This window comes from Trachypithecus francoisi, unplaced genomic scaffold (genome assembly GCF_009764315.1).
Source record: "Trachypithecus francoisi isolate TF-2019V2 unplaced genomic scaffold, Tfra_2.0 Lachesis_group17, whole genome shotgun sequence".
In the NCBI taxonomy this organism is placed as follows: Eukaryota; Metazoa; Chordata; class Mammalia; order Primates; family Cercopithecidae; genus Trachypithecus; species Trachypithecus francoisi.
Genome location: NW_022681462.1, coordinates 96,944,746 through 96,970,374, shown reverse-complemented (window position 1 = coordinate 96,970,374; position 25,629 = coordinate 96,944,746). Strand labels below are relative to the sequence as shown.

Here is a 25,629-nt window from a genome sequence, read left to right as displayed (position 1 = left end):
TTTTCTTTATAAATTACCCAGTCTCTGGTATGTCTTTATCACCAGCATGAAAATCCTAATACACCCCACGTTTGAATATTAATCATCTCCTATTATATATTTTGGGGGCAAAATCAAAGTCCCTCATCAGTTGATGTTCAAAGACATTGAAACACAAAGGAATCAAATGTAAAGCAAAATTGGATGAAAAAATCCAAAGAAATTATATGTATTCTTTAAAGTAAAGTCCCAACGCATCTTCCCTTACTTGTTATTCAGCTTCTTGTTATCCAGGAATATTCTAGATGCCTGGTGGATTTGGGGTTCCCTCTGCAGCTACAGCCTGGGAATGCTCACTGGAATGGATTCTTCCAGGTTCTCTGAAGGTTCTGTTAGCACATTAATAATTATTTGATGTTCCTTGGTTTTTGGATCCAGTGATTCAAGGAATCCATGTAATTATTAAAGCACTGGCTTTCCCTCATAACATTTAGCAAACAAGGAAATTGCCATTCCTTAAAGCATTTTCTCAGGCAAAATTATGTTAGTTAAAGTACACTGTTTAATGTTTCCAAAAGTCATAGAAGACCCTCGGTGATATCTGAGTGAAGGAGGAGGATAGGAAAATCCTTTTGGTTTTAGTCATGCCAGGAAGCCGGTCTGTGCCTGAGGGTCTGGAATCCACAACGTCTGCACTTGAATTCAACTGGGTAACTCTCTCATCCATGTGAAGAATGGTGCTGTTTCCACTGTCTAGGGAAAATGTCATCTCTACCTGCTCTTTCCTATCTCAAACAATGAGACTTGGAGGCATTGCTGCCTTCCTGTGAAGCTGGGAAACCTGCTTAGCATGATCATCTCATCACAGCAGGGATATTCAAGGCCCCACCCTCTTGGTTGACCAGCTGTCCCCAGACACTCTCACCTGTGTGCAGGTGTTTGCAGTCCCGCCATGGGGCAGAACCTGCTTGGAGCTACGGAACCTGCTTCTTGGAGAAGCTTCCCCCTCCCCCTCACATTTGTTTCTGCTGGAGAACCAATCACCTTCCTAAACCCTGGTGAAGGCCAGCACTGCTAATATGTAGTGAAGGCCAGTACTGCTCGTATGTTTCTTGACATACCCTCCTCCCTCATTTTGGAGTGCTCATGGCTTTCAATCCCCTTTCTTTCTGCTATATTTTTTCTATTTAGAAGGATGTGCCACTCCTGTCTCCCTTTTTCCTGCTAAGTGCTGCCTCTGTCTTGCTTCCTGAGTTGATCTCCCTCGTCTCTAACACTTGTAGGGCTAGGCCGTGAAGAGATAATGGTGAATGGGATTGCCTTTTTTGATTTCTTTTATTTTCTGCACAGACATTTGTTTTACTAATGTACTTCTTTAGATTTCATCTTGTTGGACTTCCCACAGTGAGAGAGATGAAATCGATTAGTTTGGGATCTGCCAATTCTATCTACTCTGCAAATAAAAATGTTCACTTTAACTTAACTTATTTTAGCCCAACACATTTATCACTTACCAGATATATATATCACGTTCAACTCCCTGTTCTAAGAGTGTCACAAATATTAACTTATCTCCCTGCATAGAACCATCAGGAGCTCTTTTGTCAGACCAACATCTAACCCAGGCTGGGGCTTGATCCACCCACGTGCTGTCTGGCTCTTCTCCAATAGATCTCATCTTGACTAGGCCTTCCCTAGATCCCATATTCTATACATTTCTCAGGGATGCTCCTTAAGGACCTGGCAATTTCTATATTTCCACATACAGAGAACTTGAAACTCGGCTAATAGCATTTTGAGTATTTACATTGCTATCTCTAGTCTTCCCCTGTCAAACATATCCATACTTTCTGTAACCACTTGGCACTGCAGTCATATTTTAAGGGATTGTTCCCCAATTACTCCTACTCCAAAATGTGTCTGTGGCTTTAAAAGTCACATTTTCAGAGTTTCCTGGGTCCTCGGTCCCTTTGCAACACACGCCAGGCTGCTGTTCTTGTCAGATGAGCAGTATGTGCTTCCCCTCACCACTTCTGATCTCACACAACTAAGACATCACCCCCTTTTCTAATGCCTTCCTTAAGAACAGTTAGATCTGGGCCTATCTCCAGTTCCCTGTTGTGTGTTTCACTGGCCTTCAACATCTCATTTTTCATTTCATATCAGTCTGGTCTGTCCCCTGAGTTCTCAGCCTTTCTGCTAAGAAAATATCTCCATCTCTCTAACTCATCTTCCCTGCTTTTGTCCTTACTCCTCTATAGTCCAGAGATGATGAGGGCACCCACTTTCTAAACCACTCTAGTTCCTCCTACGCAGACTTGATTTTCTAGAACAGTGTTCCAAGCACAAAAGTGAAAAATAACAAGGCAGTTTTATGTATACTGACATGGAGATATTGATCAGAGAAGGGAACACAAAGTTTAGTTTACATGTAAAAATACATAGGCATAATTTATACGTGCATTTTTGCATATGTGTAGAAAGAAACTGGGATAATGAACACCAGACTGTTGACAATGGCCACGTTGGGGAAGGGGCAGGGAGTGGGGTGTGTTGAGGGGGCTTCTGCATTTTTCTCTCTGCCCTTCCAGATGCTTTACTTTTTTGTAAGGAAAGAGGACTTATGTGTAAATTGTATACTTTTTCTTAAACAGGAAATTCCTCACTACCCAAATGTCTCTCTCTCTCTCTCTCTCTCTCTCTCTCTCTCTCTCTCTCTCTGTCTCTCTCACACACACACACACACACAATTTGATAGTGTTCCTTCTCTGTTTCAATGATTGATTGTGTCACTCCTCTGGTTAAAACTTTTCAATAAATCCCTCCTATTTGGTGACATTTTTTACTCTGGAACTCCCAACCTTTCCTGTCAGCTCTGGTGATCTGCTGCTCTGTGGCTTCCATCTACCATCAGGGCTTGTCTCGTCTTCATCTCCTCATGCTTTTCCGCTCCTTTCCAGAAGGGCTTCTCAAGTGTGTCACCAAACCCCAGGTTGAACTCCTACGCTGTCGTTCCCTCTCTACTGCCTGCAGGGCATGGCCGTGCTCCCTTTTGTCACAACTTGTCCTTTCCTTGATGGCCTTTTGCATGTGATGCCAAGGAGCCATGCTTTCTTGCAGGTTATGAAGGGAAGAAATCATTGTCTGGGATAGTAAATCCATTGCCAGGGTGTGCTCCTGACCTATTGCATGTTTTATCCTGCAGAATTCATCACCCCCAATTTGGTCCCGTGTGTGTGTGTGTGTGTGTATGTGCCTTTACTTTTCTTCATGGAATGAAGAAAAATCAAATTCAATTTTTTCAATTGGTAAGGCTTGCCCTTGGCCTTGCTTCCTAACTGTTTTGCAGTTGGTGGATTCTCCTTCTCTGTGCCATGGATCAGGGCTGGTTAGGATGCAATGCGCCTGAGCCTATCTCTAGACGTGATCCAAATCAGGACATTTGGGTTGATGTCAGTGTTATTACCAGGTTCTTTCTAAACTAATGTAGAAGAGAGAACAGATGGGGAGGTATAAAATGGGGGTGCAGGTTTCCAATGACTTAAAAGCCTTCATCTACACTTCTGGCAGTGGGAAGCTAAGCAAATTCCAACTTATTTTAAGCCTAGAGGTTTGCTGTTTTAAGCAATAGAGCATTTTTTAAACCAGTGGTTGAAAATTCTAGCAGTTTGATAGTTACTAGAAGTTATGAGATTTTTGGCTTCTGTTCCTTGCTTTTCCTAAAGTCATGAGCTCTTCCCCCATTGTATCTTTACAGTTGTTCTAATGGAAATGGCTGTGTCAGGGTACTCTTAGCCAGATGTCATTTTGAACAGGAAACCCCATTCATGCGCCTCTAATAGTCCATTCGCAACCATTAAACCTCCTATTTCTTCATTTAGGGGGCACTCCAAGACCTGTAGGAATCTTTTCCAGGACACTCCCAGAGTTAAGACTCTTGCTTACCCCAGAGTTAAGAATTTGCTTTATAGTCTCAAATCTAACCAAATAGAAAGCCCTCAAAACCCAAGTAGTGACCCAAACCAATCAGCAAAAAATTCACCCAAACTTACTACAAGGGTTCACAGTGGGCCGGGGTTGTAGGCCAGGATTTAATGCGTCTTCGTGACTATGTGCTATGCATCACTAACATAGTGCCTACTAGGCCTACCTTTAGAGCTGTTTTCTCTGTTCCTTGCCATCTGGGTTCAGAGATGCTTTTCTGACCTCCCAGTAGTCAGGGTCAGAGATAGTTCCCAAAGAAAAACATCACCTGAATGCTGTCTGCAAATTAAGAGCTGCTACGATAATAGAGGAATCATGCTGCAAGAAGCAACATTTATTACGTAGGAGCTGGAGTTCCCATGGCAGGATGTGGCAGTGGAGAGGGCCTGGCATTTCAAATCAGGAGACTTGGGTTGGTGCTTCTATTCCTTGGCCAAATCACCCAGCTCCCCAGAGAGCGTGTTAGCTACAGAATGAGCATAGTGAGTAGCAAACATCTGTGAGCATCCACTCTGTGCCAGGCGTTTTACTAGGTGACTAAATATTCATTATTTCATTTAATCAACACAATACTCTGAGGTAGATATTATTGAGACCATCTTATGGAAGAAAAAACTGGGGCTCTGAGAGGTAAAATGACTTGTCTAAGATGGCACAGCTATTAAGTGATAGAACAAACCTAGATTTGTGCCTGCACGTGTAATAATATTTCCACTAACATCACAGCTGCTTCCTGTCCTGAGCAACTTACTGCCACTGAATGCCGTATATTAGAAAGCACTGTTGGCTTGTAAGGCTCTCTGTACAATCAAAGTACAGATCCAATATTTTCTCACTGAGAAACCCAGTTCTTAGGTTACCTGGAGGTAATCCTGGGTGTGGACATTTATGAAACATAACACATTATGTGCCATCCAGAGTCTGGGACAGCCAGTGTTAAGGTTTAGAAATCACTTTTAATTTAAAAAAATTGCATGAAACCTCCTAGATCTGGCTTATGATTCTGCAGACAGCTTTTGTTGAAGGGAAGACTGTGAACCAAGGGTGCATCCAATGTTGACAGCTTTCATTTCTTTTTCAGTCTACTTGTTTGGGCAGATTTCCCAGCCCAGAGGGAATTAGCATTTTATTTCACAAAACAGTTGGAAAGGCCAGTGCAGCTTTGTAAAGGTCTTCACGTCTAGAGAAGAAACAAGAATTCTTCTATGACTGCATTTGTCATTCGCCAAATATGCTGTCCCAGTTTTCCTTCTCCTTTCTTTCTAAAACTTTGGCGAGGACTCGTTCTTCTCACTTGAGACCATGGGCTACTCTAATCTAGTTCTTGCTCTATCAAATGGTCTTTCCCAGGGTGGGAGTCCAGCCTGCTGAGGAGGGGGAGTTCGGGTGGTGTTACAGGTCGAATCGTGTCCTGAAAAAAGATATGTTGAACTCTTAAGCCCCAGGACCTCAGAATGGGACCTTATTTGGAAATAGGGTCATTACTGATATAATTACTGATGTAACTAGCTAACATGAGGTCATAGTGGAGTGAAGGAGTTGCGTATGGTCATAATCCAGTATGACTGGTATCCTTCTAAGACGGGAGAGAGAGACATGGAGGCAGACAATTATGTGACAATGGTCGAGATTAGAGCAATACATTTACAAGCCAAGGAACACCAAGGTTTGCTGAGAACCCTCGGAAGCTGGAAGAAGCAAAGAAGTTTCCTTCCCTAGAGTCTTTGGTGGGTGTGCCCTGCCAACACTTGGATTTCAGATTTGTATCCTCCGGGATTGTGAGAGAATACATTTCTGTTGTTTTAAGACAGGCAGTTTGTGTTACTTTGTTATGGCAGCCATAAGAAACTAACGCAGGTGTACAGTGCATACTTCATCTTTTAAGGTTTAGCAAAAGCCTCCTAGGAGTCTGATACTGATAAAGTCATGGCTCAGAGATGGAAGCCTGATGAAATCAACACTTTTGGAGCCTCTCTCTTGATCTTGGCAAGGCAAAGGAAGCAGGCAAGCAAGCAGCAAGCAAGCAAGCAGGTATGCAGCCAAACCAACTAACCACACAAAGAAATACACAATTTAAAAATTTTAAATATAGAATTATAACAATACTCTGCATTCAGGAGCCCGGAGTGTCCCTTTATAAACACGACAGCTACTGTTTTATGTTTGTTTGTTTGTTTGTTTTTGAGCCAGAAGATGTAAACCACAAATTTGATAGTGATTATCTGCATGGTGGGACTATGAGTGATCCTCTTCTTTCTTCCTTTTTCAAATGTTGAGATAATTATAGATTCACATGCAGTTTTAAGGAAGAATACAAGACTCTGTGCACCTTACTAGCATTTTGACGTTGATAGGTTTAAGATACAGTACAATTCCATCACTGGAAGAATCCCTCACATCACATGTTTAAAATAACACCCACCTCCCTCCAGGGCCCCTCCCCACATCCCAGACACTTGGCAATCACTAATATCTTTCCCATTTCTATAATTTCGACAGTTACTATTTATTGAGTTGTTTTGGGTGCTAGGTAATACAGTAAGGATTTTTTCATACTCATGATGCCAATTGATTCTTAAAACCCAGCAGATAGTTGGCCGGGCGTGGCGGCTCACGCCGGTAATCCCAGCACTTTGGGAGGCCGAGGCGGGCGGATCACGAGGTCAGGAGATCAAGACCATCCTGGCTAACATGGTGAAACCCCATCTCTACTAAAAATACAAAAAATTAGCCTGGCGTGGCAACGGGCACCTGTAGTCCCAGCTACTCGGGAGACAGAGGCAGGAGAATGGCGTGAACCCAGGAGGCAGAGCTTGCAGTGAGTCGAGATTGCGCCAATGCACTCCAGCCTGGGCGACAGAGTGAGACTGTGTCTCAAAAAAAAATAAAAAATAATAATAATAAAAAAAACCCCAGCAGGTAGTTGTGATGATGCCTACTTTACAGAAGTGGAAACGAGACCCAAGGAAGTGAAGGGACTTAAGTACCCAGCTAATAAGCAACAGAGTCTGGACTCATTCCCAGGCCGGGCTGACCCCGGGCTCCTGGCTCTTTAATCAAGGCTCAGTGTTGCCACCCGGGACATCAGGGGAACGAAATTCCTATGTGCCATTTGTTATCTCAAGATCATACAAACAATATTATGTCAACGCATGAAAGAAAACTGGTTTTGCGGTTCTTTTTTCTCCATACGTTTGTGTGTCTGCCGTGCCCCAAATTATTGTGCCTGGATGGTGGATGAAGGGGACAGCCACTAGTACTGTTCTGCGGTCACTCGTATGTCTTTAGCAAAGCCCCCACTTTTATTTTTAAGTGCTTCATTCTGACCTTTTCTCTGTATCTGTGTGATCTGTACATAATATCATAATATAATTTGTGTTGTTTTCTTTCCTAGTCATATAATCAGAATATTCTTATGTTGGTAAATAAACTTTATAATTTATATTTGTTAAGGGTGACCTAATAATTGGGATTTGATTGACCAAAGGCATTGTGATTCACCCAGCTCCATAATGTTGTCATCTTTCTTTTTTGAGATAGTATCTCACTCTGTCGCCCAGGCTGGAGTGCAGTGGTGCAATCACAGCTCGCTGCAGCCTCAACTTCCCAGGCTCAGGTGATTCTCCCACCTCAGCCCACAGAGTAGCTGGGACTATGCGTGTGCACCACCTTATCTGGCTAATTTTTTTTGTATTTTTTATAGAGGCAGGATCTTGCCACGTTGCGCAGGCTGATCTTAAACTCCTGGCCTCAAGTAATCCACTTGCTTCATCCTCCCAAAGTGCTGAGATTTCAGGCATGAGCCAGGGCGTCCAGCCTGTTGACATCTTTTGCCATCCAGCTCCCGGGCAGCAGCATGATGTAGAGGCTGAGCACCGGCTCCCAACTCCCAAGCCTGGGCTCCGCTCCTCGAGTTACCAAGTAGCAGGAGAAGAACCTTGCTTAGCTTATCTTTGCTTCCATTGCCCCATATGTGAAATGGTGATGGTAAGAACAGTTTTCACTGTAGTGGCTGCTGTGAAGATTAGGCAGTGTAACAGATTTATGTTGTTGAACCAGTGCCTGCTCATAAAGGCCCAAATGAAGAGTGTTGCAATGACTCTGTGTTCATATAGAGAGGCCTTTTCTTCTTTAGCAAATAATCTCAAAGTAAATATCCAGGAGTAGAATTACAGGGTCTAAGTTTCTGAGCACTTTATGGCTTTCAAAATATATTGCCAATTTGCTTTCCAAGAAAGTTATTCAGTTTCTTCTCCCTCTAAGACAGGAGCACACTGATGTCACCCAATATTTGTTCTGGTCATTGACATTTTTTGTTAATATATTGCCCATAAAATGTCACGTGTTATTGTTTGGGCTGCCATTTCTCCAGGAACTATTGAGGCTGAGCATGTTTCCTCTTGTGTGTTTCTTGGCCTTTGGGGTCCTGGTGTTTTGCCTAATGATTTGCATGAACATTTTGGATAATATATAAAGTAGCTCATTTATGTTTCTCAATCTATTCTTTACATCTTGTTTCTCTTGCCTCTTACTGTACTTTGGTAACATGTAGCAGAAAAAGTGTGCCTCATTCATATAATCTTTTCTAAGGGACACTACCAGGTTTTACCCAGTTTGGGGTCTAGGATGATGATGACAATAATGACAACTAGCATTTATTGAGCATTTACTATATACCAGGCACTGTGGTAGGAGCTTAACATTATCTTATCTAATTATTATAAACTTATTATTAGGTACTACAGATCCACAATCCTTTATCTGAAGCCCTTGGGGCCAGACGTATTTTTCAATTTGGGTTTGCCATGTTTTAGAAAAGCAACATGGGATATACGCCATATATCACGTAACACCCTTAGCAGGATCTTGGAAGAACACCCCAAATCAAGCGCATTAACATTTCTGTGGACACACACACACACACACCACACACATATGCAAAAGAGATAAATGAAGATTACAAATTGCTTCAAATTCAGATCCATTCTTGCTGCCCTGAATTACTGTTTTTAAATGGCTTAAGAGCTTTCTGCCCCCAACAGTTTTGCAGATGAAGACACAGACTCAGGGAGTTGAACCTGCCCAGGGTTTCCCTGGTCCCAGTGAGGAGGCCGCGGAATCAGCTCTCCCGACCCACGCCCCAGACCTCGCCCCAGCCTGCTTCCCACGCCTCTGCGTTTGGAGTGGGAGCTACTTCTTGCCTTTCTTGCTTCCTGGACCTCTCTGGAGCTTTGACTGGGGTGTAAGGATGCCGCAGTCACCGCTTTGACCCAGGGACTCCGAAGCCGCGGCTTAAACGGAGGTTGCACCCTCACTGGCGGTGGTGCTAGGCCGGGTGGGCCTCACCCTTCCTGGTGCGGATCTGAAGCTCCTTCTTCCTCCATGAACACCGCGAGCCCGTGGCCTGCCCGTCAGAGCCGCCCCCTCTAGAAGTCCCCACGCCAGGGCTGCTGTCGCTCCTCCTTTCCAGGTGCTATGTCCTCGCCCGACGAGGCCCACGTGTGGGTACCCATGGTGGTCCTAGGCCAGGAAGGCTCCGTGAAGGGAGTGTGGCCATCACCTCTGGCCTCTTCTCAGGGGTTCTGGGGCTGAGGAGCTGGAGAACAGTCACCTCCGAGTTGCGCAGAAGCCACTGCCAGCTCTTCTCAGTGGACCAGCCCAGGTGTGTGTGCACGTGACGCGTGTGCATGTGTTTACATGTGGTGTGTGTGATGTGCATCTGATGTGTGCTGTAGGTGTAATGTGTATGTGACATGATGTGTGCACATGTGATGTGTGATGAGTGTGCACGTGCCGTGTGCTTGTGGTATGTCTGCATGTGATGAGTCTGTGCATACATGTGTGACGTGTGCCCGTGTGATGTATGTGTGATGAGTGTGCATGTGCCGTGTGCTTGTGGTATGTCTGCATGTGATGAGTCTGTGCATACATGTGTGACGTGTGCCCGTGTGATGTATGTGTGATGAGTGTGCACGTGCCGTGTGCTTGTGGTATGTCTGCATGTGATGAGTCTGTGCATACATGTGTGACGTGTGCCCGTGTGATGTATGTGTGATGAGTGTGCATGTGCTGTGTGCTTGTGGTATGTCTGCATGTGACGAGTCTGTGCATACATGTGTGATGTGTGCCCGTGTGATGTATGTGTGATGAGTGTGTGCAGTGTTCATTGTGGGAGTAGGGGGTGGGGGATGGGTCAGGAGGTGGACAGAGTCCAGGGAAGCATTGATGCAGTCCATCAAAACGAACCTCTCATTGGTGCTGTGTCCTGCACCCACCTCTCTCCTCCTCCCCTCACAGGCCGGTACCCTCCCCTGCCTTTTGCCACTGCATCCTCTGCACTCAGTGAAAAGCACCATTCCTCCCCTGGCCTCAACCTTACCGCCTCCAGGTGCAAGGCTGGCGGTAGGAAGAGGGCCTGGCCTGTGCGTGCAGTGCAAGGACTGAAGCCTGCGTTCAAACGGGCAGAGCCTGCCCTGATGAAGAGAATTAAGATTCAACTCTTGTCCAGCACTGTGCTGGCCAGAGCATACCTGGGCCTCATGTGCCTTGTGGCAGGGTGTGCATGGCCGTTTGTTTCCCCGTAAGCCACATGGGCTGGCTTGACCAGAGGCAGGAGGGGACACCAGCAGTGCACTGGCTTTCCAGAGCCTGCAGAAGCTGCTGTCAGTGTCAATAGCTGCTCCCTGCCTGGAGAGAATGGAGAATCTTACCATAGCTCATGTGAGGTACCAATTTGGTCAGCTTCTGGGGTACTGTTGATTTGTCATTTGAGGAAATTCACAGGACATCTGAGCATAAAACTACAGAAAAGTGTTGTGGGCTTTCAGGACAGCAGGAAAGCAATGATAATAGCCATGCAACAACAGTAGCAACAGAAATAATAGCCATGCAACAACAGCAGCAACAGAAATCGTGCCAGCAAAAATTTATTGAGCATCTACTATGCACCAGGCTGTGTGTTAAGCACTTTAGTCTCAGACAACACTAAGAGATGGTGCTCTTCTTTATCTCCACTACACAGATGAGGGAGCCTGAGGCTAGGAGGGGTCACGTGGCTTCCCTGCACTTGATGGTTCTCAGCAGAGCTGGGGTTGATGGAAGTCACCCTGGCTGCAAAGCTTAAATGATTAGTGATAAGGTTGCTCGCCCGCTTTGCCAGATGATTAAGCAATTGGTCATTCTGCTTGTTCTGTTCATTTTTGTATTACATTCGGGTCAGGGTTTCTGGGGGATCCCCAAAGCCTGAAGCTGTATCCATTAGGGTGGGACTCTGGGGCTTCAGGGGGTAACTGCTCCATGAGGTGGTGTTCTCCACACAGGCAGCTGAGGGCTTCCAGGAAGAGTTTTCTGAAGGAGGAGGACATGACGTTGTAGAGGAGAGGAGTCACAGCTGAGCTGACGTAGAAAAGTGTGTTGGTCACCATGTAGAAGTAGTGGTAGAAATTGTACAGTGGGCTGCAAGAGAAACCCAGAAGCCTGGTTAGAGGATCTGTCACCTCCTCGCAGTGTCCACTTCCTGCTGGAGAATGCCTCTCCTCCAGAGGGCTGCATGAGGAAGCCTGTTTTCTGCTATCAGGAAGCACAGTGGTTTTTGTTTGTTTGTTTGTTTGTTTTTTGTTTTTTGAGACAGAGTCTTGCTCTGTCTCCCAGGCTGGAGTGCAATGGTATGGTTCACTGCAACCTCCACCTCCTGGGCTCAAGTAATTCTCCTGCCTACAGTCCTGAGTAGCTGGGATTACAGGCGCACACCACCGTACCCAGCTAATTTTTGTATTTTTAGTAGCGACGGGGTTTCACCAAGTTGGCCAGGCTGGTCTTGAACTCCTGACCTCAGGTGATCCACCTGCCTCAGCCTCCCAAAGTGCTGGGATTATAGGCGTGGGCCACCACGCCTGGCCAGGAAGTACAATGTAAATTCCACAAATGTTTTCATCACCAGCAGCTGACGCCCTCCACCCAGCCTCTATGATCTGCCATCCCTGGCTGCAGTTCCTGGTCACCTCGTGGTAAGGTGACACTGCTGACTGACAGGGGCCGTCTGTCCAGCCACTGAGGCCCTGGGTGCCCCGGGCTGCTGCGTGTGGTCGAGAGATGTGGCTGCACTAAGAGCCAAAGGTCCTTCTGAGGAGCCGCACTCCTTGCTGCAGGTTCTCTGCAGTGGGAAGTGCTTGGCACGAGCTCATGTTGCCCGCGCAAGTGTAGAGGGTGCTGATGGCTCCTGAGGAGGAGGCTTCTGTCACATGGCTCTTTCTGTGGAGGCTTCCTGGGACCTCGATTGTTTTGGATGTTTGGCTCCCACTTATGACTGGGGCACAGTGATTTCCGAAAGGCAGATTATGAATTCTCTCATCTTCTCCAACCGTGTCATAAAAGGGGGTGCATGTCTTGGTCTCTGCCGAGGAGACCTTTGTTAGCTCATGGGGTCGCAGCTTTGTGTCTTCCTCACACTCTCCTCGGAATAGGAGAGGAAGGAGAGAGAGGGGAAACCTCAGAAGCATGGCCCGTTCTCCCCCTTCCCAGACTGCAGGCTTCTCTTTCTCCTGTAGTGAGAATCCCACAGTCTTGGCTAGGCCTCTCATGCACACGGCCTTACCAGGTCAGAGACAACGCTCTGTTCCCCATCCCTGGTGGGGGGATTTCAAGGCACAGACTGCACGGGACCAGGTGGAATGCAGTCCAGAGTTCCAGAGGACCCAGCAATGGAGGGTCCCTCTGCAGAGCAATAGAGACCCCAGGCCCAGGCCAGTGGGCCCCCACCCTGTGTGCTAGGGCCCTTCTGCCACACTCACTCAGTCCATGCGTCATCGGGGATGTAGCAGTACATGAGCCTGCGGGCATGGTACGGCAGCCAGCAGATGACATACATGGCCACGATGGCTCCTGCAGAGCATGGGAGAGGGAGAGACAGCGCCAGGAGAAAGCAAACACATTCTCAGTTACACCATTGCCAAGGGAGGATGATGCCCAAGGGGTCAGCAGCATTGCCCTCTAACTTGGTCCTGGAGTCAAGGGTTGGAAGGACACTTTGAGGTTATCTGCTATATCCCAACCTGAATCTCTTCTCAAACCTCATATGATCCTGTCCTCTGGGTGAATGTCCACTCTGGCCATGACCTGGACACAGCATGCTTCTAGGAGCTCCTCCTGGCCACTAGAATATATTCCCAACCCAGGACTAGATATCCCTACTTGGTTATCTATCTGCATGTACAACAGAACTTGTGTCTTTCTTGGGCCAGGCATGGTGGCTCACGCCTGTAATCCCAGCACGTTGGGAAGCCGAGGCAGGCGGATCACTTGAGGTCAGGAGTTTGAGACCAGCCTGGCTAACAGGATGAAAATTAGCCAGGCGTGGTGGCAGGTGTCTGTAATGCCAGCCACTTGGGAGGCTGAGGCAGGAGAATTGCTTGAACCTGCAAGGAGGAGGCTGTAGTGAGCTGAGACCACACCACTGCACTCCAGCCTGGCTGACTGAGCAAGACTCCATCTCAAAAAAAAAAAAAAGAACTTGTGTCTTTCTTGTCTTAGAAAGCTTCTTGCTCCTTTAGTCCTTTCTCTGGTTAATTTATAGCACTGCCATTCATCTGGCACTCAAGCCATAAGCCAGAGACTCCTATTTTTCTGTTCCTCTCTGTATCCAGTCTATTAAAAAGTTCCTTCTTGGCATCTCTCCTCTGTGTGCTTTCCCTGCTCTCACTGCTACCTCCCTAAGAGACTCTTACCTCCTCTGCACTGGACTATGACGAGTTTCCCAACCTCCCACCCCTTCCCTCTCCTACTTCTATTCTGCTCTGACTGGCAAAGCCATAATCTAGCCCACGGTAGCCCCTGAACCAGCAGTGTCAACATCAATGAGAAGCCTAGTAGAAGTGCAGAATCTTGGGCCCCACGGCTTGTATTTTACGACTCTCCAGATCATTCTTATGCACACTGAGGTTTGAGAGGCACCATTTAGCCCATTCTCCAAAGTGCTGAGTGCAATAGGTCTCAAAAGCAAATCTCCCCTCACTCATGGACATCAACTTTTTCAATGACTGGCCATTGTCCATAAAATGAAGGCTGACACCTTCATGTGCTGACTTTGTGTTACTTATTACATCACATTGCACTTAGCTCTTGTGTTTCTGTCCATACACAAGACTGACATTGATGACAGCAGAGACTCTGTCTTGTACTTGATCCTTCTATACCCTAGCTAGTGCCTGGGTTATGGTGGGTGCTTGGAGAGACCTCTGCTCTCCTGTGCCTTTTGGAGTTTCTCTTACAAGGCCAAATTTTCCCAGAGACTTACAAAACAAGAAAGCAAATGGATCAGTGTTGCAGGAGGGAAAATGGAGTTCGAAGGGAACTGGATTGAGGGACCCAGCCCATCTGAGAGTCCACAATTTGCACCCGCAGTCTTTTACTATAACTGTTCCTTGTGTTCGTCCACACTGCCAGACTTACTGAAAAGTGGTCACGTCTCTGCTTGCCTGTGTGTGCTACTCCCTGGAGCAGATTGGAGGCTTCATGTACAGAATTCCTATTCTTTCCTTTAATTATACCACCGAACCCTACAGGAAGTCTGTTGGTTATACAGTTCCCCTGGGACATACGATAAACGAAGCCTTGAGAGAGGTAGTGACTTGCCGAGGTCACCCGGCCAGGGACTGGTGGAGGCAGCCCTGGAATCTGGCCAGGGATTGGTGGAGGCAGCCCTGGAATCTGGCCAGGGATTGGTGGAGGCAGCCCTGGAATCTGGCCAGGGATTGGTGGAGGCAGCCCTGGAATCTGGCCAGGGATTGGTGGAGGCAGCCCTGGAATCTGGTCAGGGATTGGTGGAGGCAGCCCTGGAACCTGGGCCCCTTTCTTCTGGGGTGATGTTGCAGAGGACTTAACTGAGAACCTGGACGTTGCGCTGGAGGCTGCGGATCCCGCGCACGTCTTTGTGTCTCACCAGGCTGACCTGGCCTCCCTGGATAAAGGTCTTCTTCCATACGATGAAGCTGAGGAGACCCTCCTCACTCAGCAGCTCCAGGCGGCTGGGGGTGGAGCTGCCCGGGGCAGAAGTGGACGGCACTTGGGAGCAGAGGGCCAGCAGGTGGCTCACCATGACCCCATTCAGGAAAGCAGTTAGTGCCAAGGGGAGCACGAAGGACACCAGCACATTCACCTGTGGAGGTAATGCCAAGGACTGTGGGGCAGCACCAGGGCCCTGTGGCCCTCGCCATCTGGCCATGCCCCAGGCCCAGAATCTGCGTCAGCAGAAGGGGCGACAGAAGGATTAGAAGATAAGGTTAAGAAAGTTCTCAAAAAGTGAGGAGAGAGAAAAGAAAATCTCAAATTAGTTTAGGATGTTCATAATAGGGGTTCTAGAAAGAAAAAATAAAAAAAGAGAAAACAGTGGGGAGGAAATTTTATTTAAAAATGCATTCAAGAAAGTTTTCCCAAAGTTGAGGAATCTGAGCTTCTAGACTGAAAGGCTGCCTGAGTGCTCAGAAGAATGAATGGAAACAGACTCACGGCAAGTCTTGTTCTTCTGACGTTTAGCACCTTGGGTATAAAGAGAAGATCTTGAAAGCTTCCAAACAGATAAAACAGGTCACATAGAGAGGATGGAAAACCAGAATGACATTCACTTCTTAAAAGCAATGGTGGAAGCTGGAAAATCATGAGCAGTGTTTTACAATTTGTGAGAAAAATAGCTTCCATCTTAGAATTTTATACCCAGCCATATTGTGATAAACGTGAGGATAAAAGAAAACAATTTTTGACATGCAAATTCTCAAATTTTTTACCCTCTATGGACCCTTCCTCAGGTCTCAGGAGATTAAAAGAACATATGTTCTAGACAAATAAGGTTATAAGCCAATAAAGAGGAGGACCTGTCATTCAAAATGGGGTATCCCACAGAGGGCCCAGGGAGTGATGGAAGGGAGCTCCCAGGGGGACCCTGCGCAGAGGGAAGGGAGCCCCCAAGGGGGACCCTGCGCAGATGAAAGGGAGCCCCCAGGGGGTCTCTGCGCAGATGAGACTTCCCTGTGTTCCCCCTGTGCACTAGAGAGCAATCAGTGGGACTGGAGCGGGAGGCCAGAGAGCTCCAGGGAGAAGTGAAAAATAAAAGATGAAACTGGTAGGTTATCTGATGGATCGGAACATATTGAAAGAGCATTTACGCTTGTGATAGAGAAGCTAAAAATGAACTACAAATAGGTATGTAAAAATAACTATGCAAATGAAAAAAAAGACCATACATTATTAACTGCAAAGAAAACAAAAGTCCTTGGATTAGAAAGAAAATGCAACACATGGGTCATCTGTGAAGAATGTTTACATAGTCACAATTACATAAATACTGAACATAAATTTAACCCAGCACAGTGGTAGAATTATACTGGAAGGAGGATGGGGCCAGTGTGTGTTGGGTGATGGTGGCAGAGGGCAGGAATAGGAATGTAGAAGAGTAAAATGCTCATTTTCTATAGGTGTATAAGACTGTGGATACAATTTAAAACTGAGAAATAAAGCTAGTGTGCTCTTTAGAAATATGGAGGCAAAGAGGGCAAGAGACAAGAACACATGGTATTTGCCTCTCAACTAGAGAAATAGAGAAATGAATCAGAGCGTGGAGAATGACGGGATTGCTGTTTTCCATCACACACCTTGGGTTATCATTTGATACTATTTGACTTAGAAAACCGAATTTATTTATATAATATCCTGTGTTTTAAATGTTTACTTTTAAAAATTCAAAATCAGTGTGTTCTACGGTTTCTCCTCATCAGTTCTAAGGCTCTCTTCCACCTTTCCTTTAGCAAACATTTTAAATACTGAGCTGCTTTTTTTTTTTTTTTTTTTTTGAGACGAGGTCTTGCTTTGTCGCCCAGACTGAAGTGCAGTAGTGCAATCACAACTTACTGCAACCTCTGCCTCCTGGGCTCAAGTGATCCTCCCACCTCAGCCTCCCGAGTAGCTGGGATTACATGAATGTGCCACTACACTACGCCTGGCTAATTTTTGTAGAGATGGGGGTCTCACTATGCCACCCAGGCTGGTCTTGAATTCCTGAGCTCAAGCAATCTGCCCACCTTGGCTTCCCAAAGTGCTGGGATTATAGGTGTGAGCCACTGTGCCTGGACTAACTGGATGATATTTAATACCACTTTAAAATCAGTAGGAACTATCTGAATTGGACCCTGTGCCTTTTTATGGAGTTATCATTCATGCCTTTTTATCTTAATGTTTGCTTGCAAATAGCAACACTGAAAGAAAAATAAAACACTACCTATGACCACCAGTTTAGTTTGTTGAGGAACCAAACAGGTTTATATCAGTAATGACGTACTTAATTACTATCGATTTGTAGTTTTAATAGCAGTCAAGACAAAGATCAAAAGTAAAAATATATTTATACATTAGTAATTAATCTTTGGGAGCTTTAAAATCTTTCTGGGAAAACTACAGTTTTTTGTACTTTCAAAAACTGTGAGCTTTTTTCTTGGACAAAAAAACACTGATTAATATGAACAGTGAATCAACTCACTGATGAAATATTAGAACCAAAATATCCTAATTTGAGTCTGGTTATTTTGTTGTGTTAACATACACTGTATGTTTCAAGTTAAACATTTTTAAACGCACTATTTGTCAAAAGATGCTGTTCGACTGACAGAATTCATTTCACAGCTTCATTGCTCCAGCCAGGTTGAACCATGTCAAGGAAACTATGTGAGTAGCATATTTAAGACACAAACATTGCTTGGCACTGTTTTTTCTTGTTTTTGTTTTTTTTTTCCAAGCTTGTCTCCCTGTTAGGAATAGCCTGGAAGTCACCACTCCAGACTGTGACAAGTGGTGGAACACGGCTCCCAGGCATTGTGGAAATATGGTTCATTGTCACAGCCATGCCAGGGCTCAGCAGAGAACTGCACAGCCAGGTTGGAGCAGCAATGCGCTGGCTCTTCTGCTGCAACTGGGAACCACGTGCCGGCAGCTGGGAGGTAGATTCCTGTACCTGCTGCTCTGTGCTTAGTGCTAACTTGTCATGGGGCTAAAGGTTACTAGTGTGGATGATAAAAAATATTGGTTCTGACAGTAGTTCTGCAAATACACACTTTATAGACCTTGTATCAGCAGCTCTGGAGTAATGTCTTGCCTCAATAAGTAGCTCTGGGACTCAGAACCAGAATGTTACAGCTGCTAGGTCCAGATCTGCCCAAGCCTTCAAAGGTGAACAAAAAAAAAAATAGAGTACCACTCATATCAGTGATTTTGACTCATCTTTACTCAGGCTCTTTACTCATAGTTAGAATATTGGCAGGTTCTAGATCCCTATGCAACTCCCAGTGGTCATGCAGGCAGCAAAATGCATCTAGGATGGGAGGTGATGATGACCTCACTATCCCCCAAGGTAACTGAGCTGGCTTCTTGTTTGTTAGTAACTCTGCACCACTAGCTTGTAAGTCAGAGGTCATACAGAAGCCCTCCTTCCCTGTCAACGTGAGACAGAAAGACTTTCTGAAGAGGGAGGGCCCGTGGGTGCTCAAGCTCGTGAAGGAACCACCTTTGCTCTTGGCTTTGTAGACGCGACCCCGAATGCCTCAGCCTACTTTGCAGTCCTCAGATTCAAACAGGTCCTCAAGTGGTTCCCACTTGCCTCTGAGGCCAAGAAACCAGGTCAAGGCTGCAGGAAGGCACTCAGTCACTTTAGCCCTTGGGATCCTGCTACCCCAGCAGCAAGAGCAGGACCTGAATTGATGTGGCAAAAGGAGGATAATACCCCTTGGTAGAGTGGGGTACCAAGTGGTAGTGGGCCAAAGTGGTGGGAAGGCCTGGGAAGATCTCCTGGGTGAAGAGAGCAGAGAGATGAGGCTGCGGGTCTCCAGCTGACCCTCTCCTTGCTGGTCCTCCCACTGTTGCCCCAGAGGCCACAGGGACAGCTACTGTGGGGTTCCTCATGCCTACCACACTGTCATGCCTCTTCGCTTACTCATGCTCACATTTTTTTAAAAATATGTACATATATAACTTTGTTTAAAGAGTAAAGATGTTTTCAAAGCAAAAAAGTAAAAATAAAATAAAATAAAAAAACAACAAACAAAAAGTGAACCTAGGCCGGGCACAGTGGCTCACGGCTATAATCCCAGCACTTTGGGAGGCCGAGGAGGGTGGATCACAAGGTCAGGAGATCGAGACTATCCTGGCCACCATGGTGAGACCCCGTTTCTACTAAAAATACAAAAATTAGCTGGGCATGGTGACACGCACCTGTAGTCTCAGCTACTCGGGAGGCTGAGGCAGGAGAATCGCTTGAACCCAGGAGACTGAGGTTGCAGTGAGCCGAGATTGTGCCGCTGCACTCCAGCCCGGCGACAGAGCAAGACTCCATCTCAAAAACAAAACAAAACAAAACAAAAAGTAAATCTAGAGAAGGCAAATGGAGCTGAGTTATTACGAAGAGGCCAGGGGTGGAGGAAGGAGGGAGCTTGATGATGAGTGAGGGGAGGAGGGAGGGAAGGAGGAGAGCAGAGCAGGTAGGGAGGGAGAGAAGACGGGACAGGTGGGAAGGCCCTGATTCTGCTTCCTGTGAGCCAGGCACTGTACTAGGCTGGGAAGGGAGAGCTGGAGTTAAACCCTCAGGTGGGAAGAAAAGGCAGGAAAGGAAAGAAGGTGAACATTTGTTGAGGACCTGCAATATTCTGGGCAATTCCACATGATCTCATTGAATTATCACAGAGGATGCCAGAAGCCATGTTCTTGTCCTATGGACAGACCTGAGCTTGTGAACCCTACCCACAGACACCCAGAGGCCTCTTTTTGAGTCTGGGAAGAGCAGGAGAGAGAGGGGCTCCTGGGAGCCCGGAGCCCCTGATTCTGACCTGAGATCTCAGCTGCCCCAACATCCTTGCTTCAGTTTTTAATTTTGGCTGAAGCTGCCTCCAGTTCTGCTTCCATCATTTGCAGCATAGAGTTCTGACTATACCCCTCTCCAGCCTCTTTTTCCCCTTCCACAATGGCTAGAGTTTTTCATTTCAGAAACAGATTATGAACCTTTAATTTTTAATTTTTATTTTTTGAGACAGGGTCTTGCTCTGTCACCCCAGCTGGAGTGCAGTGATGCAATCATGACTCAGTGCAACCTCAAACTCCTGGGTTCAAGGGATCTTCCCACCTCAGGCTCCTCAACAGCTAGGACGACCAGGCATGCCACCATGCCCAGCTGACTTTCATACTTTTAGTAGAGACAGGGTTTCACTATGTTACCCAGGCTGGTCTTGAGCTCCTGGCCTCCCACCTTAGCTTCCTGCCTTAGCCTGCCAAAGTGCTGAGATTACAGGCTTGAGCTACAGCACCATGCCCTAGAAACTTTTAAATGCCAATTTCCGTGTGTAAAATAAACAAAGAAACAAATACATCTTCCTCAGGCATTTGGTCCCTTCATCCCTCTCTGCAGGCCAGATCCCACTCTCCATACCCCACATCCATGGGAGACTTGTGTCCTGATTCCAGGTGCCCATTGGAGCCCCCAGACCCACGGGAAAATCACTGCAGACAGTTGTTCATAGGAGATTCCATGTGATGGGCAAGCTGTGTCTGGGCTGAGCCTGCCAGAAAGGAACTAGGAGAGGAAGATGTTGTTTAAAGAAATAAGAGGTGACAAGTTCAGTGGAGAGAAGGCCCTGTTGCCAGGACAGCCACTCCATAGAGGTATACTTCTGAAGATGACTCAGTGGCCTCCGTGGATTCCAGGGGTGGGACTCGGAGACCTCCGTGTATTCTGGGGGCTGGACTGTGGGGCATGCTCAAGATCTGGAAGGATTCTGTCCATGGAGAGTCCCTGTCCCCTCCACAATGTTTAGATTGAATGGGAACAAAGCGGCTCCACTGAACACCCATGAAACCTTAAGATGTTGCCTGCTCCATGGATTTCTCCCGGTTGTGAGTGAAAAGCAGGTTGGTGAGTGAACACCTTCCTTGAGGCCCTTCGGTCCCCTACCCCTGCCCAGGGTATGGATGAGCAGACACAAACAAAGGTAGGGACTTCAGGAATGAGGAGAGGGTATAGAAAGAGAGGGGGGACTTTAGAGAGGGCCCTTTGACCATGTAGGCAGGCTGAGCTTCCAGCTGCAGGAGGCAGCTTAACATGAGAAGGAGCCTTACCTGGGGACATGGCACTAAGCAGCCGCTTAGGAGGCTGCTTAGGACGAGTCCCGTAAGGAGCCTCCGCACCCTCCATGTGCCCTGATGAATTCACACAGTAAACTCTCCCACATACCCTCGTGTGCCAGTGTGCAGAGAAGGGGTTCTGGCTCCACCCTGCTTTGTTCCTTTAGGTTTCCTGGAGGCCCAGCAGGGCCTGGAGGGGCCGGTGCTTTCTCAGCCTTTCCCACTTCCCCAATGTGCTGGATACATGAGATCATGGTCTAATGTGACTAGAGCAAGCGACCAGAGGACACTGGGTTGTAGAACGATGTGGAAATGGAGACAGACACTTAGAAAGGTGAGCATCACTTTCAGAAAATGCATTGTGAAGTGCTGCAAATACATCATATGCTGAGAGAATTCAGAAGACAGGGGAGAGTCCCTGGAGTTGGGGAGGAGGTGAGAGCAGAGCTGCACTTTGGGGAATAAGAAGGGTTGGAATCAAAAGCAGAATGAGCTTTTGACTTAAAAGTCAGAGGCTGGGCATGGTGGGGGTTCGGGGAAAGTGGGAGGAAGAGGTGTTGGGGGACAAGTGGCCTGGGGAAGGCAAGGCTGCCAGGGAGAAGGTAACAGGAAATGAGGTTAGAAGCGTGATCAGGCCTCTGGAAGACAGGCCGGGAGTGCCTTCCCCTCCCCACCTTACCTTCAGGGAGGTCCTCTCCAGAGCCATCTGGGGGACTCGTTGGAACACAGACTTCAGGCTACAGAGGCAGAAACTCGGGTGGGTCATGGACTCCGTATTTTCACAGGCTCTGCAGGCCTTACGCCCAGTAACGTCTGAACACCACTCTCGCAAGAGTGGGAACATTTACTTTGGAGTTGATTTTGAATTCATATCGGGATTTCTCTCAACGCTTCCCTTTGGCCACGCCTCCCTCCATCTAGTAAAATGGGACGAGGCAACGAGACCCAACTTTCTGGGTGGTGGCGAGCATTAAAGTTGAAAATGCCTGTTCCCCGGGGAGAGGGGGTTCCCTCCCCCCCCACTCCTCCCCCCCACTCCTTCCCCCCACTCACGCCCTTACCTGGATGAAGACTTGGAGCGCGGTGCGGCTCACCAGCACGGTGCACACGCGCGAGGCCGGCTCCGGCTCCCCGCCCGCCGTCTCCAGCTCGTTCTTCTGCCCCATAATGAGGGCCATGGGCAGGGCGAGGCCGAGCGAGGCGGCCCACAAGAGCGCCACCAGCCGCTGGGTCCGGCGCGGCGTCAGCAGGCTGCGGGCACGCAGGGGCTGGCACACGGCCAGGCAGCGCTCGGCGCTCAGGCAGGTCACGCTCAGCACCGTGGCGTAGGCGCACAGCTCGCGCACGAAGTAGTAGCCGCGGCAGCCCAGGTCGCCGAAGACCCAGGGGTAGTGGAACCACACGAAGCTGTAGAGCTCCACTGGCACGCCGACCACCAGCAGCAGCAGGCCTGAGAGCGCCAGGCTGAGCACGTGGTAGCGCAGGCGCCCAGCGCGCCGGGCCCGCGCCTTCAGCACCACGTGCACGGACAGCGCATTGCCCGCCGTGCCCAGCGTCCAGATGAGCGCGTACAGCGCGGTGAACAGCACCTTGGCCCAGAGGCGCGTGTCCACACCCAGCCGGGCGTCCAGGCTCAGCCCCAGGTTGGGGCTGGACCGCGGGGGCCGCGGGCTGCTGGTCTCCATCCCGCTCCCGCGGCCGGCGCTCCCTTCCTCTCACTGCCCGGAGTCTGGGCGAGCTGCCTGGTTAGTGAGCACCTCCTCTTCTCTGGGAACCTCTAGAACTGGGAGGACACGCCCCCGAAAGGGTGTCCCTGAGCCAACGTGGGACCGCGAGTGCCAGCCCGTTAGCGTCGGTCGCACGTCTGGGTTCTGTTCAACCCAGGGAAGCGCGTGCTGATGGAAAAGGGGTTCCTTTGGGGACTGATAGTCACGAGTTGGGCCGGACTCCATCACTTTCCAACTTTGTGATCTTGGGCAAGTTTTTTAACTTCTGTGAATCTGGCTTTGCAACTTTATTATCGACACTGCAGAATTTTTGGGAAGATGAAATGAGCGAATACGTGTGTGGAAGTTTCTACCTGCAGCATAAATAGACATGGTGCTTTCGTCTCGAGCCTTGGCGCTTGTGTTGCTTTGTGTGTGTGTGTGCAGCTCGGGAGAGGTCTTCGGAAAGACTTTCCCAGCGATTCTTACTAAAGGGCTGTTTCAATGCCGCCCTAAGAGCCCCAGGAAGCTCCTTTGTCACTGAGAATATATCTTCATGGTGCCACACTTTCCCAGTCCTTTGAGAGTGTCATTCTCATGGAGCTAGGGGATGAAGTGAAAAGTGTTTTTAGCATGTTTTAAAACCTTTCACTTTTCTAAATTCATGCAGAGCACCAGAATTTTAGAGCTGAAAGGCCCAGAGGCCTTCTTATCTCATCAAAGAACCCCTGGTATTTGCTGGGGGGCAGAATTGAAATTGGAACCCAGGGATCCTGACTTTTTTGTCTTCAGCAAAGTTGTTACAGCCGGGTGATAATCAGTTTAATCTTCCATGTGGGCATATAACCATATCTACGTTGAAATTGAGATTATGTAAATATACTTTTACTGTGCACAATAAATTTATTGAAATTATAAGCATTTATTGAATGATGAGAATCACTAACAACCAGGGCTGGATTCTTAGGCGTGTGACTGTGTTTTTGCACAGAGTCCCATGCTTGAAAAGGCCTTGTCCTGAGTCAAATGCTGTTGTCATCTGGGAATTCTGCATCATTTTTGAACAAGGAACCCTGTGATTTCATTTTGTATAGAGTCTTGCAAATTATGTAGCCAGTTGTAACTACAAATGAGAACATCCCACAAGGAAAGTAAATTGAGCAGAAGTGGTTAGACATGTATTTAGTCTGATGTGTTTTGCAATTGAGGGACAAAGAAAGGAAGAGGGCTTTCTTGTCAGAATGTGTGATTTTTTTAATTTTTTTTTTTTTTTTTTTTTTTTTTTTTTTTTTTTGAGGCAGAGTCTCGCTCTGTCACCCAGACTGGAGTGCAGTGGCCAGATCTCAGCTCACTGCAAGCTCCACCTCCCGGGTTTACGCCATTCTCCTGCCTCAGCCTCCCGAGTAGCTGGGACTACAGGCGCCCGCCACCTCGCCCAGCTAGTTTTTGTATTTTTAGTAGAGACGGGGTTTCACTGTGTTAGCCAGGATGGTCTCGATCTCCTGACCTCGTGATCCGCCCGTCTCGGCCTCCCAAAGTGCTGGGATTACAGGCTTGAGCCACCGCGCCCGGCCTTAAATTATTTACAATTCCTTCCTAAATGGTATTTTGAAGTTTTAATTTTATTTATTTATTATTTATTTTGAGACAGAGTCTTGCTGTGTTGCCCAGGCTGGAGTGCAGTGGCACAATTTCCGTTCACGGCAACCTCTGCCTTGAGGGTTCAAGCGATTCTCGTGTCTCAGCCATTCGAGTAGCTGGGATTACAGGTGTACACCACCAGGACTGGCTATTTTTTTAAATTATTTTTAGTAGAGACAGGGTTTCACCATGTTGGCCAGGCTGGTCTCAAACTCCTGGCCTCAAGCAATCTGCCTGCCTCAGCCGCCCAAAGTGCTGGGAGTACAAGTGTGAGCCACTGTGCCTGGCCCTGAAGTATTAATTTTAAAAGGAAGGTCATGTCCACTTAATTTCTTGTGATCTCAAGGAAATTAAGAGATGAATCAAGGCCCTAAAACAATAGGAGAGATGATGAAATTGCTGGGCAGTGGAGAGGCTGTAGTGATACACAGTGCTTGTTTCTCTGAAATCATTGTTTAGAATAATTTTATATGGCATCTCACAGGCTTAAAAGCTTTTAATGAGTTAATAAACTGCTACAGATCCAACTGTTTTTTCTATATAAAAGTCTCAGTATATGATGTGAAATCTGAGACAAAATAAAAAATGTTTGTCACGACCACTGCCCAGCTCTGTCCCTGTTTCAGCTTTGATTGTGTTCTACCCGAAGACTCCTCAGAGGAGAGAGGGAAGCCCATGTGAACGTGCAACAGAGAAGTTCGTGTGTAATACATGATGTTTGGGGTTGAGAAATTATCTCAGAATAATTTTTTTAATATCAAGCCATATATGCCTTTCCTGTCTGCTTCCTCTTTTCTGTTACTCTAAGCGATGGAGTGTATCATGCTTCGCCTTTTGCTTTTGTGCCAGCAACTCAAAATTAAATGTAATGTTTACCCTGGTATCCTAAAGGTTAACATTTATGCTTTTTCTTCTTCATATGCATAAAATCACTTCTCCTGCATATTGAAGTACAATGGTCATTTCAAAGGAAAGCATTTGTGCACTTGCCCGAGTCACAAGATGAACTTGCTGCTTTTTCCTTGGAATGTTATTTTTACTTGAAAGTATGACTGCCAAACTATGGTTATTTAGGCCTGGGTATTTGGCAGATATTTTCTTAAAAATGAATGAAGTAAGCCTGGCACTTAGGGAAAATAAAAATAACAGAACATATTTTGGTAAATAAATTTGT

General features: G+C 47.1%; 1 protein-coding gene across 1 annotated transcript; it reads right to left on the bottom strand.

Annotated features, from left to right (window-relative positions):
• Nucleotides 1-10,873: 10,873 nt before the first annotated feature.
• Nucleotides 10,874-22,963, bottom strand: NTSR2 (neurotensin receptor 2). Its single transcript, XM_033176828.1, is given in 5 exon segments — nucleotides 10,874-11,242; nucleotides 11,244-11,418; nucleotides 12,753-12,843; nucleotides 14,842-15,115; nucleotides 22,170-22,963. Coding segments are annotated over 5 exon segments (1,239 nt in total). The 5' UTR covers nucleotides 22,794-22,963; the 3' UTR covers nucleotides 10,874-11,167.
• Between the last annotated feature and the right edge of the window lie 2,666 nt (nucleotides 22,964-25,629).